General features: G+C 41.5%; 1 protein-coding gene across 1 annotated transcript; it reads right to left on the reverse strand.

Annotated features, from left to right (window-relative positions):
* Nucleotides 1-397: 397 nt before the first annotated feature.
* On the reverse strand, nucleotides 398-10411 carry ZNF331 (zinc finger protein 331). Its single transcript, XM_030761320.2, has 4 exons — nucleotides 9521-10411; nucleotides 6981-7065; nucleotides 5078-5204; nucleotides 398-2231 (listed from the first exon to the last, which is right to left on the reverse strand). Exons 1-4 carry the CDS (start codon nucleotides 9664-9666, stop codon nucleotides 901-903), a joined length of 1689 nt encoding a protein of 562 aa, XP_030617180.2. The 5' UTR covers nucleotides 9667-10411; the 3' UTR covers nucleotides 398-900.
* Nucleotides 10412-22002: the final 11591 nt, after the last annotated feature.

Here is a 22002-nt window from a genome sequence, read left to right on the forward strand (position 1 = left end):
TTATGTAAATATCTTCTCCCAGTCTTCTTGCTTTTTCACCACCTTCATGGTGTCATTTGATGATCAGAACTTTGTACTTTTGATGAAGTCCAACTTAATAACTTTTTATTTTTTGTTTAATGTCTTCTGTACACTAAGAAATGCTGCCTACCCCAATGCTGTGACAATAATCTCCTAAATTTTCTATTTTTTTTTTTTTTGGCCGCGCCGCACGGCTTGTGGGATCTCAGTTCCCCAACCAGCGATCGAACCTGTGCCCCCCTGCAGTGGAAGCACGGAGTCTTAACCACTGGACCACCAGGGAATTCCCCATATTTTCTTCTAGAAGTTTGATAGTCTTTTCTCAGCTCACTGCACCCGCAGGGGGTCTTCTTGTAAAAATTCACTAATAGCAATGTTAATGGTAATGAGAACAACAAAAACAGCTAATATTTATTGAGCTTACACAACATTTCAGATACACGTTCAAGGAGCTTACATGTACCAAACTCATTTAATCACCACAACAGCAGTATTAGGTAGGTGTGATTATCGCCATTTCACAGATAATGCACAGAGAGTAATAGCTAATTTTCTCAGTGCCTCACAGGGAGTAAAGAGGTGGGATGGTGATGGAAACAGGTAGCGGTATGTACCACAAGAAAAGCTCTCCCACATATGCTCCATTAGCAGAGTTTTACCTTAGAACAAATCTGAAATACGACAGAGATGAAATGGTATTGGAAGGTTTCTACGCATTCAGGAAACTAACCTATCCAGTAGAAAATAGTCTACAACTGAGTATGTTGTGATCGATAAGAAAAAGTGATTTCTCCAATACTCCAAATTCACCTCTCATATGACTTCTGATATTCTATAAGCAGAAGAGGGACCGTGAAGGCTTTCTTGCGTTAAGTCTTATCATGGATTTTCCTCTTGTCGTGGAAGAAATGAATGTTGAATAGAGGCCTCTGTATGCTCTTTGTACCCAAAAGGTTTCTCAACAGCATGAATTCTCTGATGTTCTGGAGGATGGTCTACACGTTTACATGCCTTTCCACATTCCTTACACTCAGAGGGTTTCTCACCAGTATGAATTTTCTGATGCTGTGTAAGTTGATGGCCGTGACTGAAGGCCTTGCCACATTCTTTACACTCGTAGGGTTTCTCCCCTGTATGAATTCGCTCATGTTTGACAAGGCTTGACCCATAAATAAAGGCCTTTCCACATTCCTTACATTTGTAAGGCGTTTCACCAGTGTGGATTCTCTCATGCTGAGTAAGGTGATAGCCACAGTTAAAGGCCTTCCCACATTCTGTACATTTATATGGCTTCTCACCCGTATGAATTCTCTCGTGTTTCACGAGACTCGAACCCCAGCGGAAGGCCTTCCCACATTCCTTACACTCATGAGGTTTCTCACCAGTGTGAATTTTCTGATGCTGAGTGAGATAATTGACGCGAGTAAAGGCCTTCCCACATTCTTGGCACTCATAGGGCTTCTCACCGGTGTGAATTCTCTTATGTTGAACGAGGCTGGAACCACAAATGAAGGCCTTCCCACAGTCTTTACATTCGTAGGGTTTTTCACCACTGTGGATTCTCTTATGCTGAATTAGTTTATACACTCGGCTAAAGGTCTTCCCACAGTCTTTGCATTCATAGTCTTTCTCACCGGTGTGAAATCTCTGATGCTGAGTGAGCTCATCACCGCGTCTGAAGGCCTTCCCACAGTCTTTACATTCATAGGGCTTCTCACCCGTATGAATTCTCTTATGAATAACGAGGCTTGAACCCCACCGAAACGCCTTCCCACAGTCCTTACATTCATAAGGTTTCTCACCAGTGTGAATTTTTTGATGTTGAGTAAGTTGGTTACCCCAACGGAAGGCCTTTTTACATTCTTTACATTCGTAGGGTTTCTCACCAGTGTGAATCTTCTGATGTTGAGTAAGTTGATAGCCTCGGCTAAAGGCCTTCCCACATTCCTTACATTCATAGGAATTTTCCCTGTTATGAAGTCTCTGATGTGGTCGGACAGAGGTATTTTCTCTGCAAGTGGGCGCTTTCCCACAGTTGATTTGATTGATATATCCCTCTTGTGGGGCCTGTGGTCCTTCAAACTCACCTTCACACATCCAGTCAAGGCCAAGGGATTTACTTTTTCTATTTGAGTTCTGTTTGGAAAAATTTATCTCATAAGTGCCCTTCTGTGTAGGTAAACTCTTGGTCTCATATGGTGATTCCAAATCTGAAAAAAACAAAACGAACAAAAAACCCAAAAAACCCCAACATATTTTGTTTCTTTTTAAGAAAACAAAAACAAATCTAATCATAAACTAAAACCTTCTCTAACAGAAATAAAACTCCTCCAGTGGGAAAAATATGAATCACCTAGAGCTCTTATTAAAATCTAGATTCCACGTCTAGCATCACAATACTTAATGAGGAAACACTGGAGACATCCCTGCTAAAATCAAACAAAAGAGGCACTTACTATTAGCTCTACTATTTCCTACCAGCTGAAACAATTAAGCAAAAAAAAAAATTAGAGGGACAAATCTCAAAAATGAAGATGAAAAAGTACAATTTATAGATGTGATGACAAACCTGGAAAACCAAGAAAATCAAATATACAACTACTGTAGGAAAATAAAAAGATACAGTTGGATAGTTGTGTATACACACAAAAACACAAGTAATATCATTAAAAGTAATTCTGGATACAAAGATCCAACATTCAAAAGATGTGTGTAGAATTAAATTTAATAATAAAAATTATGAAACACTTAGGAGGAAATGTTTAGAAAAATCTGAGCATCAATAAGGATGCTAGGGGCTTCCCTGGTGGCGCAGTGGTTGAGAGTCCGCCTGCCGATGCAGAGGACACGGGTTCGTGCCCCGGTCCGGGAAGATCCCACATGCCGCGGAGCGGCTGGGCCCGTGAGCCATGGCCACTGAGTCTGCGCGTCAGGAGCCTGCGCTCCGCAATGGGAGAGGCCACAGCAGTGAGAGGCCCGCGTACCGCCAAAAAAAAAAAAAAACGGATGCTAACTCAAGGGACTGTAAAACATGTTTAAATTCATGAGTTCATTCAGATACTAAAAAATGTTAAATGGCCAACTTTGGAGCATGCTAGGAAACCAGCCCTTTGTTATTAAAAACTGATAGTTTTTTTTCTTTAAAGAACAAAGTTTTCATCTTATCCAATATGAGCAGTTCCACTACACAACCAATTAGCAGGTGGGTCAGTTTCTCTTCAAAGAATTATTTATAGTGAATAAATGAAGAGGCAATGATAGAATACCACCATTTGGAACCCCCAATGAAATACTGAATCTAGGTACTGAGTGTCAGTGACTGCTAACACAGCATCAAAAGAGACATAAGCGGATATTGCTTCGTGATGGAAGAACAGAGAACCCAGGAAGCAGTATCACCAAAAAATAGATTAAAAAGGAAAAAAGCACACGAAGCTAGGATAACAACCAACTTTCAGAAACTACGAATGGCACAGGGTCCTGTTTTCTATGCCCTTGCTACTCAGTAGGGGTGAAACATGAGAAGGAAAACAAATTGAGAAGGGAATGGGGTGAAGATAAAGTTCAAGGTGGTGACTTCTTCAGAGGCCTTGGGCCCGAGACCTTTGTAGGGAGCTCTGCAAACACCTCAGGGGTGCAGCTGCCCCCTGCCCAGCTGGGCCGCTTGTGGTAGTGATGGCTTGCCCGAGCCGGGCTGGCTGTCGCTCTCCTCTGCACTACTTTAGTGTCTTTTCTCCTCAACTGTCGAAGGTCTCTCCCTTGCTTCCATAAGACAATTGTGTCTGGCTTAGAAATGAGATGTCTTGCTTTCAAAAAAAGAAATGCCACATGATGTAGAACTTAGGAGAAAACTGTTGGCTCAAGATTTTTTGATTGCGCTTTAGTCAAATTTGTGTAACAACCTAAAACTGACTTCAGGAAAAGAGAAAGGCCTGAAGGACAAACAGGAAACCAGATGGGTAGGGAAAAGGGCTATTTTATTCTATTCTATTCTATTTTACATTTACTTCATTTTTTTAAAAAGTTAAAAAATTTTATTTATTTTTATGTTTATTTTTTGGTCTTGTGTCGAGGCTTGCAGGATCTTAGGTCCCCGACCAGTAATTGAACCCAGGCCCACAGCAGTGACAGTGCCGAGTCCTAACCACTGGACCACCACGGAATTCCCGAAAAGGTCTTTATTTAAACTTCTGGAGGCAAGCAGAACCTGGCAGTTGAGAATACGGATTCTGGGGCCAGAATTCTTAGGTTCCAGGTTTGCTTCTGCTTCCTTGATTAAGTCACTTTGTGCCCCAGTATACTCATCTACGAATTAGACGTAATAATTTCCTAGCTCATAAACTTGTGAGAACGGAATGAAACGTATTTGTACATATACATACACACCAGGCTCAGAATGTTTTCTGGTGCAGAGCAAGCACAGTATTTATTAGCCATTAATATTATGGCTGTTATTTTGCTAATAGAAAAACAAGAAATTTCCTTACATATTTATCATCCAATATTTAACTCAGAATTCATAGGTTATAACTTTCAACCTCACTTCGGGTACAATGTGTAGGGAATGCAATATGCTCAGTGTGGTTTTACACAGATTCTGTTCATTCATCCCACCTCTACATCAAACATAGAGTCTGGTTTGCCAGAGAAAATCAAGTCACTGTGTAGAGCCATTTCTCCTAAAGGTGGGTCCCCAAAGTACCATCGACAGCAATTTGGGTGTAAACATAGGCTCACAGCATGAAGCTTGGTTTCTTTGAAGATGGTCATGAAATAAAATAAATACATTTATTCTAATAAATTAAATAACTCTAATCAGTCCTTTGGCCAGTAAGGAAGAGAGGTAATTACAGGAGGGGCCAGAGATGGGAAGATCACTGATGGATGAGGAGGTGAAGGTGCATGCGTAACGCCCACTTCCAACTGGACAAAGCTCAAAACATCCCTTGGGTGCAGGAAGAAAGAAATTCAACTAGTATCTTGAAAGGTGGTCCTGAAAGGAGAGAGCTGACTGTGCAGGGAGCAGAGTCCAGATTATCTGAGGCAGGCAACTTACCCAGCGAGACCAAGTTACTGTAGTTCTCCAGCATCACGTCCCAGTACAGGTCTCTCTGCGTAGAGTCCAGACATGCCCACTCCTCCTGAGAGAAGTCTATGGCTACATCGGAGAATGTCACCAAACCCTGGAAACGCAAACCCACACGTCCCTGATGAAACGAAAGCACACAGTTTCCAGATGGAGGAGGGGGGAGGAAGGGCTACACTCTGTGCAGGGGTGGATACAGCGGGTAGATTAAAAGCCTGTGATACGGGGAGGGGCCAGTGAGGACACGACTGTGGCTGAAGCCCCTCCTGCTGCAGGGGAAACCACCTACACCCTGGGGAATTCTTTTTTTTTAAAATTTTTATTTATTTTATTTTATTATTATTTTTTGCAGTACACCAGCCTCTCACTGTTGTGGCCTCTCCCGTTGCGGAGTACAGGCTCCGGACGCACAGGCTCAGCGGCCATGGCTCACGGGCCCAGCTGCTCCGCAGCACGTGGGATCTTCCTGGACTGGGGCACGAACCCATGTCCCCTGCATCGGCAGGCGGACTCTCAACCACTGTGCCACCAGGGAAGCCCTTTATTTTATTTTTGGCTGTGTTGGGTCTTTGTTGCTGTGCGCAGGCTTTCCTCTGGTTGCGGCGAGCGGGGGCTACTCTTCATTGCAGTGCGCGGGCTTCTCATTGCAGTGGCTTCTCTTGTTGCAGAGCACGGGCTCAGTAGTTGTGGTGCATGGGCTTCGTTGCTCCACAGCATGTGGGATCTTCCCGGACCAGGGCTCGAACCTGTGTTCCCTGCCTTGGCAGGCGGATTCTTAACCACTGCGCCACCAGGGAAGCCCCTGGGGAATTCTTAATCATGCCAACCTGTCAGGAAATGGATAAACCAATTCCAGTTTTCCTCCGCTGCACAAGCACAGAGCCTGCTAACAGGCCTGTCTCATGAATTTTCAGCAAGCATGGATTCTTACAGCATCCTTTTCTCTTTAAGGAGAAAGAAAAAAAATGTCTGGGGTTTACTTCCCAAATGTAATATAAGATCTTTTATCTTAGAAAATCGGGTTTGCATGTTTTCAAGTCTCGGGTTCATCATTTTGCCAGGTTATCTTTTAAGCAGTCCACCTTTGTAATGACAAAAGCATTTTTTTATTCCATCATAGAGAAGGATTAGATTTAATTATGATAGTTACACACTTAGGTTGAGCAAAATGTCTAAAGTTTCCCCAATTCCAGGAGTATATGATCATTTATTACTCTTGTATGAAATGACCTTCTTACCTGTTACCATCTGCTAGCCTTGCCTTTTCTTTGTTCCTGATTTAGGGGAAACTGGTATCAAATGATTCAGGAGCATACAGACAGGTCTGTGCAAAACAAAATTTATCTCCCGGGTCCCCTGGCAGGAACATGATCTCTGAGTCCACAGGCCCTAATCACAGCTCTACGCAATTCTAAAAGCTTCGTAAAGTGTGAGCTTTCACTACACACTAAGACTGAGACCAAAGAATATGAATGTTCCCTCTTATCTGCTTGGGAAAAAGATCAGTGGAGATGAGTGAGGAATTCTAGTTTTCTCGTGTGGTCAAATGGGACCAATGTCTCCAACTCATCAAATTGCAGACTGGACTCAAATATTTCTCCAAAGGTAGTTTCTGCTTCCATTGTTCCAATTACTCTTGACAAAAAAGTGAGTACATAAGAGATACTGAGTAACTAGCTCAAGGGTTAAGTGAACATTAGTCACAGAGGTGGGCAATAGGCTATATGGCGTTATTATTCACTGGAACAGAAAGAGCTGGGAAGTAGGTACTTGGATGGGACTCACTTGTGCAGGAGCCTTCATGATATTTCAAAGAAGTATCCACAGGACCTAAATATCACAATTCAAGAAGGAAAGAGAAAAACATACTTACGTGGGCCATGGTTTTAGAATTCAAGAACTGATCGGTCCTCTTGGGGTCTGCTTTACTGAAGACACAAAATCCAGAGAAGCCAGATCTAGACAAGGAAAAAGAGGCATTAAAATAAGTGCACCTTGGTCCCCAAATGACTTAATACAACCTTTTCACTCCTCCATCTTTTCTTCCAAAGAACGCTCATCTTCTTCCCCCACAAGGCCCCCCACATAAACACAGCACATCTGAAGATTAAAAGGATTCTGGAAAAAAACAAAACAAGTTTTCCCTGAAACCCCAGGAAACACAGCTGCACAGACAGGACAGAGGAACTTTTATTTTTTGTCTTGAAGTCAGATCCGGAAATTTCAGTGGGAGGATTCCTGGCCAGCTCCCTGTTGGGGGAATATGGATTAAGAATTTGGCCTTGGGGTTTCCCTGGTGGCGCAGTGGTTGAGAGTCCGCCTGCTGATGCAGGGGACGCGGGTTCGTGCCCCGGTCCGGGAAGATCCCACATGCCACGGAATGACTGGGCCTGTGAGCCATGGCCGCTGAGCCTGTGCGTCCGGAGCCTGTGCTCCGCAACGGGAGAGGCCACAACAGTGAGAGGCCCGCGTACCGCAAAAAAAAAAAAAAAAAAAAAAAAAAGAAATATACCTTAAGATAGTCCCAAATTTTTAAAAAAAATTAACAAAGAAAAGGACTACAGTTATGAGGGGGCAGGTATGTTGCAGCCATTAAGTGAACTTTGAATAGATAGGTCTGTGGTAGGCAAAAGAACAGTCTCCCAAAGATGTCCATGTCCTAATCCTGGAACCTGTGAATATGTTACATTACACAGAAAAAGGGAGTTAGGTTGCAGAGGGAAAGTCCTGAATCATCTGACCTTAAAATAGGGAGATTATCCTGAATTATGCCAGGTGGGCCCCGTGTAATCACGAGGGTCTTCAAAAGTGAGTAAGGGGGATGAAAGAGGAGAGAAAGATGTGAGGACAGAAGCAGAGTCAGAGTGACAAGGGTCTAGTACTTGGGGTTTTGAAATATGCAGTCGTCACTCAGGGGGACACAGTTTTTGAAAAAAAGGAATAACTTTACAGTGGAGGAAACTGACAAACACTACCTGAGCCAGATGATCAAGTTCAACCTCAACAATCACAAATCTTGTTGATAGTATGTCTTCTTGCTATGATGTGATGAAAGTGGCAATTTACTGCTGTGATCTTCCACCCCCAAACCCATAAACCCAGTCTAATCATGAGGAAAACATCGCATTCCAATAGAGAGTCATCCTACAAAATACCTGACCAGTACCACTTAAAAATGTCACAGTCGTCAGAAACAATGGAAGTCAGAAATGGGCACAGCCAAGAGGACCTTAAGGAAACATGACAACGAAATGTAATGTGGTATCCTGGATGGGATCCTGGAACAGATGAAAACCATTATGTAAAAAGTAAGGAAATCTGAATAAAGCAAAGACATCAGTTAATGATAATGGTTCAGAACTGAGTTGTTAATAATAGAAGAAACTGGGTGCAGGGTACCTGGGAATTCTCTGTATTACCTTTGCAATTTTTCTTTAAATCTAAGACCATTCTAAAAAATAAAATCTATTAAAGAAGAACAATATGCAGCCATACGTAGCCCACAAAGCATGAAATATTTAATATGTGACCCTTTAGAGAAAGTTTGCCAAACCCTGCTCTGGATCCAAAACTTGTAATCAGCATCTAACCATACTGCTTCTCACAGTTCATACAAAGATATAACCGAAACATATGGAAACTGTCAGACCTCAAATAAGACCTGGCTAATACAACAAATTTCTATTTATTGATTACTGGAAAAAAAAAAAATCCTTGCCCTTGATGACAAAGACCTTTGCTCAAACCCCACTCTTAAAAGCCTCACAGGGGGCTTCCCTGGTGGCGCAGTGGTTGGGAGTCCGCCTGCCGATGCAGGGGACGCGGGTTCGTGTCCCGGTCCAGGAGGATCCCGCGTGCTGTGGAGTGGCCGCTGGGCCCGCGCGTCCTGAGCCTGTGCTCCGCAACGGGAGAGGCCACAACAGTGAGAGGCCCGCGTACCGCAAAAAAAAAAAAAAAGCCTGACAAAGCTGGTAACTTTGTCATTAACTGACTAAAACAATCAAAACTTCTCCTTTCTTACTGTGCTCTGAAAGTCAGCCCTGTGGAAAAGACCAAAGACATCTAGCCTTTGATTTCCACCTAAAAATTTAATATCCTCCTTACCAAATCACACACTAAAAGTGCTAACATTAATCTCCCAGTAGTATTCCTCGATCCTAGCGGAGTCTTGGAAGACCACACAGGAGGATGTGAACAATCTGCTTATTGAATACGTGAGTACTCATTGAGACGGTTGGTCAACGGGGAATACACATTCACGACTCTTGTCACACCACTTGGGAAGAAATTACTGGGTCAAGTCACCATTAAAGAGGACATTTCGGGGCAAGGAAAGCAAATATCCTTAAGTGCTATAAACACAAATCATTTACTGAACAAGACGGTAACTCAGCTGAACCTTGATTTCAAGACCTGATGACGATGATTCTTTCTCCTTGGGATGCTTTTTCTGGAGGACAGCTGGCCTGGAGGAAAGAGAGGTCAGAATGAGACATTAGGACTTTTCTGGAGCACAGATTACATCCGAAAATGCCCTCTGAGGCCACACCTGCTCCCATGTCTTATCTAAAACCAATCAGAAATAAGAGGGCACCCACATCTGAGTATTTCAGAGATTCGTGGAAACTAGACTCTACTAATTGGGGTACCCCCACCTCCTAGGTCAGGGACCTCTCCTTTCCAAAAAAGAATCTTATTCCGGAGGCCCTTCCATTCTGTCATTCAGGTAGCCTGAATTTTAGATGGAGAGCACCTCTAGCTCCAAAGCTGCCATCTCATAACCATGTCTGTGCCATTCTTGTCATTTTCACTACAGCATTCAGGCTCTGACTTTCCTTTGGGGCCACTGTGCCCAAACAAGTACCCGCATGGTTGGAACGTGAAGGGAGAGGAAGCAGCAGAGACATCAGAGCTACACACTCAATCCGGGGCCACACGCCCAAGAACAGTCCTGCACCTGTCACAGCTGAACAACTGCATACACCTAGGCTCTGTCACACTGGCTGACGCCCACGCCAGAGATATGGTACACGGCTGCGCCAACCCCACAGAAATGCAACGGCACATCTCATAGCCTCGGGGACACATCTGGGCCCCGCCAACCCCGCAGAGCCCACACGCATGTAACTCACACAGAGCACAGTGGAGGAGTCACAGCCCGGCCGCGTCACCGCTACAGATGCTCACACGCACAGGACGCACACAAACCGGGATGGGGCCGCGTCTCGTCCCCCCGCTACACACACTCACGCGCAAGTGCGTCACAAACACAGGGACCGGGCCTGTCTCCCTCACCGACGCCCACGCGCACATCTCAGTCTGCAGACATGGCCGAGCCCCTGATCACACACACAGACATACACACACGCACACGCTCGCACTTCCTCCGCAGCGCTCCCGAAGCCAGAGGCCGAGGCTCCGTTTCGGGCCTCTTCTCCTTCTCCCTCATCGCCATCGCTCGCCGTATTCCGCTCTGTTTTCCTCATGGGATGCTAATTACTCACCGCTTGGGGCCCAACAACCGACGGCGTCGGGAGGGAGCGCCGGCGTTGAGGTTACCTCCGGACAGGGTCACCGGCAAACCAAAGCTTGAATAAAAATCCTTCTGGCAGAAAGCGCATCTCCCAGCATGCAACTCCCCGAGCTGCTAATGGAGCCATGCCCCAGAGCCCTCTGGGAAACGTAGTCCATAAACGCCGGAATCCGCGGAGCTGAAAACGTACGGCCTCTCTTTCCCAGCATGCAACTCCACAACGGCTCTAATAGAGCTGTGCCTCAGAGACTTCTGGGAAATGTAGTTCGCACCTTAGGTAATACACAGGACTTCTGAAGACTTCTCTCCCTGCCTCTAGAGGAGCTGTGACTTGGGAGGGAGCGTATTTCAGAGTCGCAGAATTTGTAAATGCTGGGAGACTTACCAGCCGTTCAGATTTCTTTTCTTTTTAAAATTATTATTATTATTTTAACGGGAGAAAAGCATGCAAATTTTATTAAATTTTTACATGTACATGAGAGCTTTCAGAAGAGAATGAAGCCCTGAAGAAGTAACCAGAGCAGGAAGCTTTTATACCTTTTAGACAAAGAAAGGATAAATTTGTGAAACTGACAGTGCAATGGGCTAGTGATAGTCCAATTAGGGCCCGGTAATCCTTATCTTCATTTAATGAGGTTTGTTTGCAGATTCCTCTGGTGCCATCTGTGGACTGGTAAGAGTCTATCTCCATTAAAAGAAGAATTTAGTTCCTGCCTTTGGACAGAGAAGGGGAATCTTTCTGTATGTTTACCGCTTCTTAACTGCCTTCAGCTCAAAATAATTTTTATGTCAAAGAGGCGTATTTTAGGCTGACGTACCTGGTTTCCATCAATTATGATACAGGCATTGCTTGCAATAAGGAAGGCCAAGAAATCTTTCAGTAAGTGTTCTCTTTTTGTATATCATGTTGTTTTATACTGTTTATGTATTAGTTTAATTTAGGTCTATTTGCTGTGAGTCAGTAATACTCATATTTATTTTCTAAGGTGCCTACGAATTTTGTGCTAAGATCTCATCCCATCTTATTAACACCTCTACTATGAAAGAGCTCAGTTTCTATACTGGGGGTTTACCTGCCTCCCATAAGTTGTTTTTGTTGTTGTTTTTCAAACAGGTTTTATCGATCTTCTAATGGGACCAAGTGAAACACAGAGGCATTTAACATAAACCAATACTCTCAATTGTTTATGCATTTTTGTGTAGGGATGGCATTTCCCTAGATTATTCTAATCTTTTCTTTATTTTTTATTCTAGTTGATTTACATATTATATTAATTTCAGATGTACAACATAGTGATATAATATTTTTATAGATTATATGCCATTTAAAGTTATTAAAATATTGGCTATATTCCCTGTGCTGTACAATATATCTTTGTATCTTATTTGTTTTAAACATGGTAGTGTGTACCTCTTAATCCACAACCCTTATCTTGCCCCTGCCCCAGTACTCCTCCCACTGATAACCGCTAGTTAGTTCTTTCTATATGTGTCTGTTTCCATTTTGTTATATTAATTCATTTGTTTTCTTATTTAGATTCCACATGTAAGTGATAGCATACAGTGTTTGTCTTTCTCTGTTTGACTTATTTCACTAAGCATAATACCCTCCAGGTCTATCCATGTTGTTGCAAATAGCTAAAATTTCATCTTTTTTATGGCTGAGTAATATTCCACTGAATATATAAACCACATCTTGTTTATCCATTTATCCATGGATAGACACATAGAGTTGCTTCCATATCTTGGCTGTTGTAAATCATGCTGTTATGAATATTGGGGTGCATATATCTTTTTGAATTAGTGTTTTTATTTTCTTTAGATATATACCCAGGAGTGGAATTGCTGGATCATAGGGTAGTTCTATTTTTAGTTTTCTGGGGAACCTCCATACTGTTTTCCATAATGGCAACATACACCAGTTTACATTCACATCAGCAGTGTACTAGAGTTCCCTGTTCTCCATACCTTGGCAACATTTGTTATTTGTGGTCTTTTTGACCATAACCATTCTGACAGGTGTAAGGTGATATCTCACTGTAGTTTTGATTTGCATTTCCCTGATGATTGGCAATGTTGAACATCTTTTCATGTGCCTTTTGGCCATCTGTAGGTCTTTTTTGGAAAAATGTCTATTCAGGTCTTCTGCCCATTTTTTAATTGAGTTCTTGTTGTTTTTGATATTGAGTTGTATGAGCTGTTAATATATTTTGGATATTAACCCCTTTTAAGACATATCATTTGCAAATATTTTGTCCCATTCAGTAGGTTGTCTTTTCATTCTGTTGATGTTTTCCTTTGCTATGCAAAGCTTTTAAGTTTAATTAGGTCTCGTTTGTATGGTAGGGAAGTCCCTACCATACTGTTTTGATTACTGTAGCTTTGTAGTATAGTCTGAAGTCAGGTAGTGTGATACCTCCAGCTTTGTTCGATTTTCTCAGAATTGCTTTGGCTGTTCAGGGTCTCTTGTGGTTCCACATAAATTTTAGTATTAGTTGTTCTAGTTCTGTGAAAAATGTAATGGGTATTTTGATAGAAATTGCCTTAAGGACTTCTCTGGTGGCGCAGTGGTTAAGAATCTGCCTGCCAATGCAGGGGACACGGGTTCAAGCCCTGGTCCGGGAAGATCCCACATGCCGCAGAGCAACTAAGCCCGTGCACCACAACTACTGAGCCTGCGCTCTAGAGCCCATGAGCCACAACTACTGAGCCCATGTGCCACAACTCCTGAAGCCTGCAGGCCTAGAGCCTGTGCTCCAGAAGAAGAGAAGCCACCGCAATGAGAAGCATGCCCACCGCAACAAAGAGTAGCCCCCGCTCTCTGCAACTAGAGAAAGCTGGCGGGCAGCAACGAAGACCCAGCACAGCCAAAAATAAATAAAATAAGTAAATAAATTTATTTAAAAAAAAGAAATTGCCTTAAATTTGTAGATTGCTTTAGGTTGTATGGCTATTTTAACAATATTCTTCCAGTCCATGAATACTGGATATCTTTCCATTTCTTTGTATCATTTTCAATTTCCTTCACTAGTGTTTTATAGTTTTTAGAATATAGGTCTTTTACTTCCTTGGTTAAGTTTATTCCTAGATATTTTATTCTTTTTGTTGTGATTTTAAATGGGATTTTTTTTTACTTTAGCTTTCTGATAGTTCATTATTAGTGTATAGAAAAGCAATAGATTTATGTATATTAATCTTGTATCCTGCAACTTGCTGAATTTATTTATTAGTTCTAATGGTTGTGGGTAGAGACTTTAGGGTTTTCTATATAAAGTATCATGTCATCTGCAAATAGTGACAGTTAAACCATCCTCATGACCCTAGAAGAAATTCAACTGGGTTATGGTGTATGATCCTTTCAATATATTGTTGGATTCCAGTTTGCTAATATTTTTTTGAGGATTTTTGCATCTATATTCATCACAGATATTGACCTATATTTTCTGTGGCTTAGCATGTGATCTGTCCTGGAGAATGTTTCATATATACTTGAAAATAATGTATATTCTGCTGTTTTTGGATGTAATGTCCTGTAATGTATCTACTAAGTCCAACTGGTATATTGTGTCATTTAAGGCCATTGTTGCCTTATTGATTTTCTTTTCTTTTTTTCTAAATTTAAATGATACATTTATTGAGCTGTGCCTTTTCTACCACACTGGATTAAATAAACTTGTCAAGAAGTACGGTTTTTGTCACCTTCTGGGACATTTAGTAATTTGCTGTTCTTTCTTTTATGTACCTCTGTTAGTACATATGGCCAACTGGTCACCTGTAACAGGTAGGTCTCATGTTATTAGATACACAGGTAAGGAAAGTTACATTCATTATGTCCTTGGTTCAAAGCAACAGGGGCTCCCTAGCATGTAAATCTTTGCAGAATCAAGTGTCTACTATTTTATATATACCTATTACAAAAGAAGCAAAGGCACTAGATTACTTGGATTAAACATTCTGTCCAGAGGGATAATACCAGGCTTTACTTTTCCTCATTTGTAGTAAGTTTCAGGTCCTTGACAGAAACAATGTCTACTTACATTGTCTGTTCAAGAATTTTTTACCACACTGAATTGGAAGATGTAAGTAGTGTCTCTCATTGGGGCACAGGGCAGAATAATTGCCTAACTAATATAATAAAGATAATGACTCCCTCTGATCAAATATTGGGCAGGATTTCTTGCAACTCATTTTAAGAGATTGGGGTATCTTGAACTAAGGAATCCTCAGCTGTGATCCAAACCTCTCCCATGCACAGCATCCACCTGGATCTCTTTACATCACCCTGTGGAAATCAGGGTGGACAAGGTGAACATAGATAATCATGAAACTCTAGCTGCCTGTTATGTCATGAAAGATAAAGTATTTTGTCTCATATTAAGGCATTTAAATTTTATTTATTTTTGCCCAAACCCATGAAATTATCAGGCTAACATGTTGTCTTTGCAAATATGGTAAAATCAAAGACACCTCAAATTTCTTTCCAGATTCTCCAAATTTCTTTTCTTTGGTGATAATGGGATACCCAAAGAGACATGACTTTCTTTTTTTCCATTTTCTCCAAGATTAAAAAAAAATGCAAATTAGAGGGGATAATGTTTCTTCTCTTTTTCTCTTCACTCTAATAAACCCTAGTTATCACCTGCAGCAATAGGTAATATTTCCCCTTTAAATGAACCAGTGGAAGACTCCCCTTCCAATAGCCACCAGGGCACTTCCTGTTTGCTCACACCTTGTTCAGTTCAACGTGAAGAATATTTATGGACACACAGACTGTGGGGGATAGAAGACACAATTATGCCCTCTGGGGGTTTATGGTGGAGGTGGGGAGCTAGAGACGTGACTTCCTTAAACAGAGTAAATAAGGCCTCTTCATAGAGCTGGTTGAGGACTAGGAGAATAGTCCCAGTAAAAAGTAGCAAATTCTCTAGTCCAAATAGTGTGTGAGGCGGGAATATGTGCCTTCTATTGTTCTATATGTTAATACAGCTGATTATAAAAGGTAAGGATGAAACAAGCAGCCTAAATGTCCTTAATTTTTGTTTGTTTTCTTACTGGTGGAAGGAGTAAAGATCAATGAGTTACCAACATTGATGTAGAGTTTTGGGTGATTCAAAAATATTGCAAGTTTATTGGCTGAGCTGCAATTAGCCAATAGAGTGCTTGAAACTAAACAGAAATGCATCTTGCTGGTATTTGTGTGTAGTTACTGTCTTCTTGGTGTGCTCTGATACCTCACTATACTTATATACCGACTTCGGATGTATTCATCAGAAAGCTACATCTATTCATTGGAATTATGAGGTAGGGGAAAACTGAAATATTTTAGCTTGTTTTATACAGTTATACATGTCACCATCCTATTTTATGCTATGTCATGAATGGAGGGGATACTAGGAACAGGGGAGTCTGGAAGCACCAAGGACTGTGTGGTTAAGCATGGTTGCACTCATGGGCAGACAGAGTGAAGCCTCTTATCCTGGTTACTCTCTAGATGGTGGTAGCTACAAAGAGAAATAGGCAACAGAGATCTCAGGGTGAAGAGCCCAAGGAAAATGAAATCTCCCTGTTCCCTTAGGCAGCCCTTCATGGTAGCCTCCCATAATTAGCCCTTTGAATCCTTTTACACACTTGGTGATTGTAATATTGCTAGAGCATCTGACATTTTCAGATGTTAAAATCCCTTGGTGACCACTCAGGAAAAAAAAAAAGAAAACCCAAAATATATTCAACTTATTGTTTTCGGAAAGGGTTCACACCAGGGGAGGAAGCTACCATAACAAAGCAGACAGACTTTTTAGATGAATTCAACATCCTGTTATTTTTGGCTGCTTCAGAATGTATAGCAGGAATTGATGTGTACCATGATGTATTTCCCTGATTTATGAGTTTTAGAGGGAGTATCTTCGTTACGGAGAAGTGCAGGTAGAGGAGTGCTAGTAAGACCAACTCCCTCACTGTCTGCCAGCAGTGGGCGTGATAGAATAGGATGTAGCCTGAGTACCTCCGTCCTTTCACATCCCAAGTTTTCACCGTATACGTGATCTGTTTGTTGGCAATTCAGACGGCTTGATCTCAACATCTCTATGAAAAAGTGTTATGTCTGCCAGTAAGAGTAGCTCATGAAACTTAACAAAATTGGAGTCCTGCTTACCAATCAAGGTTTATTGGGACTATTTAAGCAAACTTACAATGTTCAAACCTTCTCAGAGAATCAGGCTGACAGACCTTGTGCTTCTAGAAGTTCCCGCCCCAAATCCTCACACTACTCAGAGGTCTCAGGTGTGTTGTGTGATATCTCTAGGTCAGTGCTACTGAAAATGGGTCTTGGGGGAGCGACAACATCACCAACAGGAAACTTGTTAAAGCTGTCATTTCATGGGCACCACCTCAAACTTGCAGATTCACAACTTCTTAGAATGGGGTCCTGATCCCAAAGAGATTTGTATTCATTTTCAAGGTTCAGAAAAAAATGTTTAGCTAAGTGGTTCCCATCTGGTTTCCCATTAGGATCAGATGACTAGTATTAAGAAATAACATCACCTGTGCCCTCCCCACAGCGTCCATCTATTAGTCCTGTGAGATCATCAGTGTTATTTTAATTAAGTGCTCCAGGTGATTCTAAGGTGAGGCCAGGGTTAAGTACGTGGGCTTCTGGGTATATTTATGAGAGTTCAGAGCAAGCTTTAGTCCAAGGAGAGGCAGTAGGTTTTGCTCTGCGTCGGCTTTCAAGGGGCTAGTCGGTGAAGCCCACATACCCCATGTTAGCAGAATTTTGGGACATTTATATGAAGAGAGAAGAAGTGTAGACAACAAAGAAAAACTCATTGATTGGTCTCCATGTAGGAGCTGATTGTTCCTGAATCTCTCCTGAGAGGAAGGACAGGGGAGGTTGGCTTTTTCAGCATTTCAAGGTCCTTCTGCCTGTGGTTGTGCTGGGAGCAGGTGAAGGAGCTGTACTGACACCGTTGAAGGCATATTCTCAAGATGCTGGTGTGATTCCTCAACATATTATTGATGAGAAAAGGACCCAGTGCAGGAGGAAGAAGAGGAGGATTGGCAGCTTCTCAGGTAAGTGTCCTGTCCCGGGTCAGAGGCTGGGTTTGCTTTTCCTCCTGAAATGTCATGGATCGAGAACCTGCAAACCTTTAATTATCTACTTTTGGTGTTCTTGCCTAGCGAGGTTGTTTTCAACTACTTATTTTTATTTTTTTGCGGTACGCGGGCCTCTCACTGCTGTGGCCTCTCCCGTTGCGGAGCACAGGCTCTGGACGCGCAGGCTCAGCGGCCATGGCTCACGGGCCCAGCCGCTCCGCGGCAAGTGGGATCTTCCCGGACCAGGGCACGAACCCGTGTGTACCGCATCGGCAGGCAGACTCTCAACCACTGCGCCACCAGGGAAGCCCCTCAACTACTTATTTTTAAACATTTATTCTTATGATAGTCAAGATCATGTCTTTAGACTACTTCTCCCCTATGTCCCAGAGCCTTTTCTCTATTGTTTGCATCCAAGCTCCCTGTAGAGCACGAAGAAGTCTCAATATGATTTAATGAATTTCAAGTATTGAAAATATTTCCTTTGTGAGAGATGAACATGGGAAAGCATTAGTACCCCAGATTCCCATTGGGATGGGGTTGGGTGTTGGTATCTTACTGAATTTGGGGAAAGTGGAGTGGTTACCTTATATCTGGATGCAACATCATCTCTTTAGAACAGGATTAAGAAAATGCACGTATAAACAGTATGATCTTAGTGGTCCAGAATTCCTTAGAAAGTTCTGAAAAAAATTATAGACTGTTCTCTACATTGGTAACAAAGACTTACTATTTAAATGTACTATTATGAATACAGAACAAGGGAGGTATTTATGGATTGAAATTTGCATAAAACTGACATTTTTTTCAAGATAGTTTCAGATTTCCTTATTTTTGCCAAAAATACCCAAGCAGTGACAATGTGTCCTCTTGAGTGTTTCCGTCACCTGAAACCAATTTATCCCAATTATACCTGATCACTGATTCAGGTGTTTTCTGCCAGATTCCTGCACTATGAAGTTCCTATTTTCCCCCTTTTTTCTTTAATAAATATCTTGGAAAGATTTAGTGAGGGATGTCCCAGTTAATGTGGCAACTCCATTTCTTCTTAGTTTCTCTTTGCTTCTAGTTTGCTTTGAAATATGAGCACTCAACTGTGTTTAGTAGAGATATTGAGTTTTGTAAGCGGAGGTTTTCATCAGTCAAGACTAGGTTTAGATAGTTTCCATTATACTCCATGCTCACGTTACAGACATACTCTTCTTTATCATTTCTTTGTGTTCTCCAAAAAGTTTCCGAGGATAGTATTACTAATATATGTTCAACTGTGTCAATATTCATAAATATAGCTCAGCACAAATTATAAAGATCTGTAAAGAAATAAAAGATTCAGAACCAATAGCTCTAATTTATTTTATATCATTGTACACGTTTGTATCATAGTGTATTTTAAAAATACAAAGGATATCTTCCACAAATAGATTTATAAGATTTACTCAGTAAAAAATAATACTAATTTCATTGCTATGAATATTTTCTTCTATATAACTTTTAATATGTACAAAGTCGCCATTTTTATGTATATCGGTGTACATTGTGTTAACATTATCTGATCCATTTTTTTCTTATTTCTATTATTCTTCCTAATTACAGACGCTGATATAAACATTCATTAGGATTGTCTCTGTGTACTTGTGTTCTTTGTAGATAACTTCTAGTTCAGGTAAACTGGAGTAAAACCCAGGCTCTAACATTTACTGAATGGTTGACAAATATGCTCAAGAAAAGAGGAACAGTAATGGCATGTTTCTTAAACTAGTTATGTGGTGCATTCAATGCTACGTAAAAAAACCAACTAGAAAGTATATAGTAAATATTCACAAAGGATTGTTGCTGGTGTGCTTACTATTCTATTAGACCTGTAAAATCCATAAAACACTTTCAGTTCAAGATTAACTATAAATTCTTACCTTGCTATTCTACCTTTATGTTATCAAAATGTGTGGTACATGGACCAGAGACACTGGCATCACTAGTGAAAAATGAACTTGTTAAAAATGTGGAACTCAGGCCCCACCCCAGAATTCCTGGATCAGATTCTGCATTTTAACAGTATCTCCAGTTTGCTTGTTTAAACATTAAAATTGGAAAGTTTGACTTCTGACTCATCATGTATATTTACTGAGAAATATACAGAATTTATCCTGTATAATAAAAGTACAACACTCAGAAATGCATATGCCTGTGTTGATGCCATCATTTTATAATTTCTCTTCCAGATAATTATAGTCCCTATAGTTGTTTTGTGGATCGTATGTCATCTTTTCTTGGAGTTAGAAATACAATAGAGAATATTACTGTGTAAAAATTATTTTATTGGATAATTCAAGATACTCTCCTAAATCAAACCACTTCTTTTAATACTCTCTTGGGCCAAATTATGAACTCTTTCCTGTTGTGACTCAACAAATGCACTTTTTATTTTAGGGCCTGTTGACATTCAGAGATGTGACCATAGAATTTTCTCAGGATGAGTGAGAATGCCTGTACTCCCTCCAGTGGAGTTGTACAGGGATGTGATGTTAGAGAACTATAGGAACCTGGTCTCCTTGGGTGAGGATAGCTTGCTTCCAGAATTCTTTATTCACCCACAGGGTTTTGGTTCCTTCATTTGTAGAATGTCTCCTGGAATCTTCTGCTTCCTACAGTAGAGTTTCAGATCCCTGCTTTCAAGGAAAAAATGGGAGTTTGTGGGTATAGACAGAAAGGTTTCATGATGATTCATCATGATTCTAACCTTCCTCTTTCTTGAGGTAATCAGCATCTTTTGCTCTAGATTAATGGTAATTCTATAAATTTTCAGTGGTATAAAATAGTGCTGCCCGGGACTCCCCTGGCAGTCCAGTGGTTAAGACTCCACACTTCCACTGCAGGGGGCATGGGTTCAATCCCTGCTCGGGGAACTAAGATCCCACATGCATCACGGTGCAGCAAATAAATAGATGGATAAATATTGCTGTCTGTGTTTTTAAAAAAATGTATTATTTTATATTTATTTTTGGCTGCGTTGGGTCTTCGTTGCTGCGCAGTGGCTTTCTCTAGTTGCGGTGAGTGGGGGCTACTCTTCATTGTGGTGCGCGGGCTTCTCATTGCAGTGGCTTCTCTTGTTGCGGACCACAGTCTCTAGGCATGCAGGCTTCAGTAGTTGTGGCGTACAGGCTCAGTAGTTGTGGCTCGCAGGCTCCAGAGAACATACTCAGTAGTTGTGGCACACGGGCTTAGTTGCTTCACGGCATGTGGGATCTTCCTGGACCAGGGCTCAAACCCGTGTGTCCTGCATTGGCAGGTGGATTCTTAACCACTGTGCCACCAGGGAAGTCCTGTCTGCATCTTAAAAACGGATTTTCATCCCTTATTTTTGATTTATTTGTACTTGGACAGAATCTCAGAATATGATTTTTAACTGTTGCTTGGTATAGTAAAGGTGCTTTCAAAAAACAGTATTTGGGGAATCAATCTCTAGAATATTTTAACATTTTACAATGCCTTCTCTTCTCACCTGGGCACAATACTGGATTGGAATATGGAGGATCTCTAGCAAAACTTATGTCTTTTTCTTTTAATTGAGGTACAGTTGATTTACAATGTTGTGTTTGTTTCAGGTGTACACCAAAGTGATTCAATTTTACATACATATATATATTTTTCAAATTGTTTTCCCTTATAGGTTATTACAAATATTGAGTATAGTTCCCAGCCCTATGCAGTAGGTCCTTGTTGGTTATCTATTTCATCTTTTTTTAAAAAAAATTTATTTGATTTATTTTATTGGCTGCATTGGGTCTTCGTTGCTGCACACAGGCTTTTCTCTAGCTGCGGCGAGCGAGGGCTACTCTTCGTTGCAGTGCACGGGCTTCTCTTTGCAGTGGCTTCTCTTGTTGCAGAGCATGGGCTCTAGGCACGTGGGCTTCAGTAGCTGTGGCATGCGGGCTCTGTAGTTGTGGCTTACAGGCTGCAGAGCGCAGGCTCAGTAGTTGTGGTGCACAGGCTTAGTTGCTCCATGGCATGTGAGATCTTCCTGGAGCAGGGCTCGAACCCAAGTCCCTTGCATTGGCAGGTGGATTCTTAACCACTGCACCACTGGAGAAGCCCCGTTATCTATTTTATATATAAGTAGTGTGTATATGTTAAGCCCAAACTCCTAATTATGTTTATTTTTCTAATGAACATATGGCCCTAATGGCCCCCTTTTTGGAGTAAAAGGAGAATCGCTGGGCTAGGTGTGACTGAATGAAGTAGATGATGCAGGTGAGAGGTCCAAAGATCACAG

The sequence above is a fragment of the Delphinapterus leucas genome, chromosome 20 (genome assembly GCF_059928025.1).
Source record: "Delphinapterus leucas isolate spDelLeu-1000000601 "Yukka" chromosome 20, BTC_Dleu_Yukka2, whole genome shotgun sequence".
Lineage (NCBI taxonomy): Eukaryota > Metazoa > Chordata > Mammalia > Artiodactyla > Monodontidae > Delphinapterus > Delphinapterus leucas.